A 7283-nucleotide genomic window follows, 5' to 3' on the forward strand; every position below is an offset into this window, starting at 1 on the left:
AAACAAACAGAAAGGAAATGTTCACTGAGAAGGCTGTTCACCCCAAGACATGGGAGACTCCCCATGATCAGTAGTCATGTCTCCTAGTTTGCTAATGAGCACGTCATTCCCCACAAACCCTAAACTGAATTCAGAATCTACAATCTGTAAGGTCCTAGTTGTCCAGGAAAATGAGAGAATGCTTTGTCCTGCTAGAAGGATAGGTCTATAACCACAGGGCCCTATCACTTCCCAGCCTCCACGAAGCCTGACAATCTGCTGGTTTGCTATTCAGTGGTTTGGGACGCTGAGTTGCTGTGATCCCAGGAGGCACAGGCATACCCTTCTAATAAGTTCACCCTCCTACCTCACCCTGTCCTTCAATGTCCCCATTGCCAACCTGTAGCATTTCTAGGCTTTCCAGGAAGCAAGTGTCCATAAACTGGTATCAGTGGAGTAGGGAAGACAAAGGTCTTTTGATCCAAAAAACCCAATCAAGGACATCCCTCCCCAATCCCGGACTTCCCCCCTCCCCCATGTAGCACAAGCGAACACTTCAATCTCAGCCTTACACCTCACTCACCAAGGTCTAACCCTCCTAGGCCCAGTTGAAAGAATGCAAATGCTTCAAGGGTCCTTTCTAGGTTTCTCTGCTAGCCCTCCCCCGCTGCTACTCTCCAACAGAGATGGGTGGATCGTTAGGAACCTGCCAGGGACTTAGCTCGGCAGGGTTTCCAGCGGCTCTGGCCTGAATACACTTGGAGTAATCTTTCGCCAGAAATGAAGATTCCCTTGAAACCTGTTCCATCCACGGCCTGGTTTATTTTAGACAATGAGATAATTTGATGCCCAAAGTGAAATAATAGATGGGAAAGGGCTGCAATGGCATTAAAAATGCCTGATGAATACAACTTGTTAATAATGATGCTAATGAAGTCCGCAGCCCTGCTTGTCCTGCCTGCATTTGTCTATCCGATTGCTATTAAAATTTCCTATTCTAGGCTCAGCGCCCGTAGCACAGTGGTTATGGCACCAGCCACATACACCACCAAGGCTGGCGGGTTCGAAGCCAGCCCAGGCCTGCTAAACAATGACAACTATAACAAAAAAATAGCCAGGTGTTGTGGCAGGCACCTGTAGTCCCAACTACTTGGGAGGCTGTGGTAAGGAGAAGCACTTAAGCCCAAGAGTTTGAGGTTGCTGTGAGTGTGACCCTATGGCACTCTATCGAGGGTGACATAGATAGACTCTGTCTTAAAAAAAACAAAACAAAACAAAACCTAGTTTAGCCTCACTGTCACCCAAATATTTTGTGAGTGTTCAGAATTTCTTATCAATTTGTCTGCGCACACTACTGCCCATAACCTAGAACTGCAGGAGAGACCTTAGAGAGACCAGAGAGGTCAGGCAAGTTGCTCGGGCTCCTACAGAGAGACAGAGCTATCACTTGGATTACAACCCAGGTCTGCCACAGCAGTCATGTCTTTCTCTTATATAACCTTAGTCGTTGAGCAAAAATAAATCCACCCTCTTACACACACACACACACACACACACACACAGGTGCCCTGTCTCAGTGGCGCTAACAACACCGAACCCATGATGGGTTTCCTGAAGTTCCTTCCCCTGCCTCTAAATTGTCTCAGTTGTTCCCTGAGGACGGCTCTTCCCATAGCATCTCAGTCAAGGATTGCAGCCACCTTAGGTTTTCCCGTTCTGTTTCTCTCCTCTCCTCTCCAGCAAGATTTCTAGAAAGTCTGACCTGCCCTCCAACACTCGCCCGCCACGACGACATGGAGTCACCCACCCTCCTGCCACACACAGTTCTTGAGGTGCTCAGAGAGATGTCCTAAGATGCTCTCTGGGGTTGCTTTTCGCCTACATTTGAAATCAAAGGCTGTGATCCATGGAGGAGGTGCATACCCCCATGGAGGATCTCAAGAAATTCTCACAGGTCTTGGATTTTTTTTATTCCCAACCGCCACCATCAGCTGCATTATGTGTCTTGATATTCTGCTTGCTCTCACTGTCAGTCAGGGCCACCCAGTAAGTTTAAAACCCTTGCAGTTTCAATCTGACTTTGCACATTTACAAATGGGCTTTTGAGAGGGATGTAACTTGGAATCTCGCGGGGACCCCCATGGCAAAAATCTCTCTCTAAAGGGGCTGTAGAAATGCATGCGCCAGAGAAGTGCATAGTGCCACTTACCTCTGTCCGCGATCTGCACACTTTCTGTCCATCAGCATCCCCCTTGGAAAACCTTTGCACCCTTCAAAATAGGGCTTGCACCTGCCAGGCCTGTGTGAGCCTGTCCTCCCCAATACCCCCATCCTGTGAACTTCCTGGTTGCCCCTTTTGTCAGAGGTGAGGGTGCAGCAGAGGCTGCTGCAAGCCAGGACCGCATACCCACCCGTGCCCAGCCACCCACCTGTGGAAGAAGAGTAAGATGGAAAGCATGGTCTGGTCGATGTTGCGGTTGCAGATACCCTCGTTGATCAAGTAGCAGGGGTCGCGCAGCACGGGCTCTAGCGAATCCTGCCGCATTATGCTGTTCAGCTTGTCAGTGTTGAGATTCTCGAAGATCAATTTCTCTTGCAGCTGCCGAAAGTTGCTCACGGTGGGGCTGCCGGGGTTGTTGTTCTCCCCGCTACTGCCGTGCTGGAGCTCGCTCCGGTTGGCCAGGTCCAGACAGCAGTTGCAGCAGTCGAGACCCACAGGTGAGCGGCAGTCGCTCTTGGCCTGGGCCATCTTCTCAGGCTCAGGGGTCTTCTTGCCTGGAACGTCAGGGACGTCCGGCAGGTGCGTGCCCGCCGGGTTGTTTTGAGGGGACTCCAGGGTGCCTGGAAAAGCAAAGCTATGAAAGGAGCTGGAAATTAGCGCCTAAAGCTAGCCACCCTGGGCTCGGCCCCCTTCTAGCTGTGGTGCTCTCGGGGTGCGAATAGAAACAGCTGGACAAACAGCTCTGAGCTGATCCCTCGGGCTCACTTCCTCCTCTTCCTCCACCTCCTCCCCCGAAGCACGGGCCGCCCCCGCTCAGGAGCCACTCGCTGCCCCAGAGCATAAGTTTCCCAAGTGCGAGTGAGGCTCAGGGCGGACCTGTGGCGGCAGGAAGGGCTGGAGCAGGGCAGAGGGAGAACCCGGGCGTGCCCTCGCTGTTTCCCTTCTTTGCCGCCTCCCTCCCCGACTCTCGGCTCTTGGGCTTCCCTGGGCTGTGCCGGCTGAGCGGTAGCTGGAACCGAGAGCAAGCGAGAGAGCTACACGCACGGGAGCCAGCACCGGCTGTGACAGCATTTAAATTACCCGAGAGGGGCCGGCGGAGGACGCTCCTCCGGTGCTTCCCCCGTCAGCGGGCGGGCGGGCCGGCGGGCGCGGGCCCGAGCGCTGGTCCTGCCCCCCGCCCCGCCCGCTGGCGTCCGGGCACCCACGCTGCCTCTCGAACCCTCGCGGCCGGCTTTCCAGCACCCCGCGCACCCCACGCACCCCGCGCCTCGACTCAGGCTCAGCACATACACAGCCTCAGACCTGAGAGTAGCCCTCACCGGTCGCCGCGCCTCCTTATTTCCTGGCGTCTGCGATCGGGTCTTGAGCTCGGCGAGGGCACGATGTCTCTAGTCCCACCGCGGACGGGTCCCCCTACAGGAGAGATGCGGTGCTCTAAAGCCTGTCGCGTCCTGGCCTTAAACTAGCACCTTCCGTAAGCCGGCTTGGGAGGGTGCTAAGAAAACGGTTGCCTGTGCAGAGTCAGAGTGCCAGGCACACATCTGGGGTACCCAATAAATGCCTTAAGCCAAACTCATGTAAGAACGCCCATACTGTTTAGTTTCTGCCCCTTTCTTCCTTCTTCACCGATCGTACCTTCCCTCCCCCGGCACACACCGACTCTGTCCCCTCTTGTGTGAATTCCATGTGAGGAGTCCCCTTCCTGGATTCCTACAGTGCGAGCTTTCGAGGAGGCTTCCCACCCTTCCGCGTCTCTGTCTCCGTCTGAGACAGTCTCACTCTGTAGCCCTGGGTAGAGTTCATGGGGTCATAGCTCACAGCTACCTTAAACTCCCGGGCTGAGGAGATCCTCTTGCCTTAGCCTCCTGAGTGAGTAGCTGGAACTACAGGGTCCTTGCCACAACACTCGGCTAGTTTTCTAAAGAGAGGTGTCGCTCTTGCTCAGGCTGGCCTCAAATCTCCTGAACTCAAGGGATCCACCCGCCTTGGCCTCCCAGAGTGTTGTAATTACAGGCCTGAGCCACCGTGCCTTCTTATTTCCCTTATTTTCCCCCTCTTTTCCTTTTTTTCTTACTTTACCCATTTCCTCTACTTTCTCCTCCGTCCCCTTCTCTATTTCTTTTCTCCTCCAGCCCCTTCTCTATTCCCCCCTTTCCCCTTCCCCCCTTTCCTCTTTTTTCCCCCTTATTTTCCCTTTACTACCCTCACTTCACTTACCTTCTACTATTCCCCCAAACTTGCTCTCCCCTCTTTGACTGAATCCCACTTGGCACCTTAGGTGAACATCATCTGTCCTTGGCCTTTCAAGAGACGGGCCTGAAAGGCCTTGGAACAGGCAGTAGGGTGTCTTGAAAGTGTAGGTCGGGAGATTGTTGGCTCTGAAGAGAGGGTGACTCAGGAACTGAGGTGAAGCGAAAGGGCAGATCTATGGTGCCCTAGGTCGTATCCCAGCTTGGTGAGATGTAGAGATGTACTCGGTCTTCAAAGTGGTTATCTTTCCGGGTGTCTTGAAAATCAGAGACTAGAATTACCTTGAATGTGTAGGATTCAATAATTATTAGTTCTTAAAAATATTTTAAATTAGCACTATGTTCGGTTTTCATCTAAAATTCGAATAGATTTCAATTTCACCCATGATTTCCCCACCCCCACTTCAGTTTGCTTCCTTGAGAAGCCCGCGAGACCTAAGAAATAAATCAGTGTGTACTGCCATCTTGTGCCCAAGCCGGGAAACGTCTCTGCCTGCGTCACAAGAGTCAGCTTTGTGAGGTACCAGAGGTGCCTCTTGGTGAAACTCACAGTGTGTATACAGGAGGTCTCCTGTATTAAGAGAGCCCCAAGGCCAAGTTATAGACGGGGGACACCAATCGTTTAGGGCCAGGGTCACTCTGTTTCTAGCGGATCTCTGCTTGCCTGAGTCCCTGCAGATACTGACTTACATAAACTTGAAATTTTCTCCAAGTGTCACAAGCATGAACCCTGTGATTAGGAGCAAAGGGCAGCCACTACCTCCAGTTCCCAAGTCCCTGTGGGTTTTATATGGGCCCCAAATTCAGGGGAAATGGAAGGGGTGCCTACTGTAGTAGCCAGAAAGGCAGAAACAAGCAGTATCCCTGGCTCCTGGCAGGCTCCCAAGGTCAGGGTTGAAAGAGGCCCTGAAGGTCACTGACCAGACCTGCACAACTGAGCATAGGGTACTTGTGTTTTCACTGGAGTCTCTGTTTCTCCTCTCAAAAGCCAGTCCTTTAGATGCACTAATTTCCCTATTTCTTCTACTTCTTCATTGTCTTTTTTTTTTTTTTAATGTTCTTGGGTAAAAGCCAGAGGAGGTAGTAGAATATGAAATTTCATCTGTGTTGTGTAGACTTATAGCCTACTAAATTGTTTTTTAATTACAGTGTTTATGATTTTTCCTCTTGTTTATAATTATTTTATGTTAAATGTTATAACAAAATATATTAGATCCATAAATGTTTGTTTAAGTTGTGTTCTGAGAACTGTGGGGCCTTTTGCTTCTATATCTGCCTGAGTTCTCTTATCTTTGTGCATAACCTTGGGACAAGGCCCTGGTGGAAGTATTTCCTTTTTGACATTTGGCACCATTAAACTCAAGATTTTGTCCCCTTGACATTTCCCTTGTTGTAGTCCTTGCTCTCAAGCAGCATTGTTAATAATTCAGTACAACTTTGCATACTACATCCAGGCTGATCAAGAGCAAATATAATTGAGATATTAAAAAAAACCCTAGGTAGTTCAAAGATAGAATTCAGAGAGCTACCATGTATTCACATACAAGTCCAGCTTATGGTAGCACATTGCATACCTTCACAGGAGAAGGCTGACTGGGCAGGCCTACCTTGGCTCCCCTCTGTGAAGCCTTGCTTTGCTGACATATATTGTGTTGGATGGAGAGATTCCAAGCAGCAAAATGTTCTTGCATAAACTCAGCAGAGGGAAGCTCCATTTCCAGACAGAGCCAGTGGCTTTCCGGGTGGAGCAGAAAGGGAAGAGAAGGGGTACCTCTATCTCAGATGGAGTCGTTCAACAGTCACTCACTCTGTCCTTGCCCTTGCCAGGTACGGCTTTAGTGTGGGGGGAGGGATTCACAGGAAATAAGATACTGCCCACGTACCCAAAGACGTCATGGTCTAGCAGCAGAAATATATGTAGACAGACAAAAACTGTAGAAGTGGTGGCTCGGCTCCCATAGCACAGTGTTTATGGTGCCAGCTACATAAACTGAGGGTGGCAGGCTTGAACCTGGCCTGGCCAGCTAAACAACAATGGCAACTGGAACAAAAAATAGCTGGATGTTGTGGTGGGTGCCTGTAGTCCCAGCCACTTGGGAGGCTGAGGCAAGAGAATTCCTTAAGCCCAAGAGTTTAAGGTTGCTGTGAACTGTAATGCCACAGCACTCTACCGAGGGTGACATAGTGAGACTATGTCTCAAAAAAAAAAAAGACAGTACAACTGGTAAAAGATGACGGAATCCTTATGTGCTGTGGAGGAGAGGTTACCTCTGGAAAGAGGGATGGGCTGTCTAGATAGACTAGTGAACAGAGGCCTGGGGGTGAGAACAGTGTGTATGCTGGTAGTGAGTGTGGGTTACAAAGCAGTGTTACTGGAGAATAAAAGATGAAAGATGGAGCTGGCATAGTTATATAAGTGCTTCTTATTATTGTAATAAATAAGAAGATCCTGATGCAGTTCTGATAACCATGGTAACTTCCAAGTAATGATAAGTGTAAAAATATTTAAAGATACCTGTAATAGCAGTAACATGACATAAAACTGTTTATGACTTCTACTGGTGACAAAGTCATAGGTACTGTTAATGCTACTGTGATCTGTTCTCTGTATTTGTAATTGAAGGAAATCTAAATTTCAGTTAAAGGTTGGTGGAAATAAAGATGTAATGTTCTTTTTCATCTAAGTTCGTTGATTCTCTGTATTTTAAAGAATCTCTACTGTAGGCTCGGCACCTGTAGCTCAGCAGCTAGGGCGCCAGCCATGTACACCAGAGCTGGCGGGTTAGAACCCAGCCCAGGCCTGCCAAACAACAATGACAACTACAACCAAAAAA

General features: G+C 49.8%; 1 protein-coding gene across 1 annotated transcript in view; it reads right to left on the minus strand.

The window, feature by feature from the left end:
* TSC22D3 (TSC22 domain family member 3) overlaps positions 1–3253 on the minus strand; it is a 61319-nt gene extending 58066 nt beyond the window's left edge. The window contains exons 1-2 of the mRNA XM_003799726.3: positions 3077–3253; positions 2409–2820 (exon numbers count right to left, since the gene is read on the minus strand). Of these exons, the coding sequence (XP_003799774.1) occupies positions 2409–2728 (320 nt within the window). The 5' untranslated portion in view covers positions 2729–2820; positions 3077–3253. The remainder of the gene's footprint in view (positions 1–2408; positions 2821–3076) is intronic.
* Between the last annotated feature and the right edge of the window lie 4030 nt (positions 3254–7283).

Source organism: Otolemur garnettii, unplaced genomic scaffold, assembly GCF_000181295.1.
Source record: "Otolemur garnettii isolate 467f Iridium unplaced genomic scaffold, OtoGar3 scaffold00155, whole genome shotgun sequence".
NCBI lineage: Eukaryota > Metazoa > Chordata > Mammalia > Primates > Galagidae > Otolemur > Otolemur garnettii.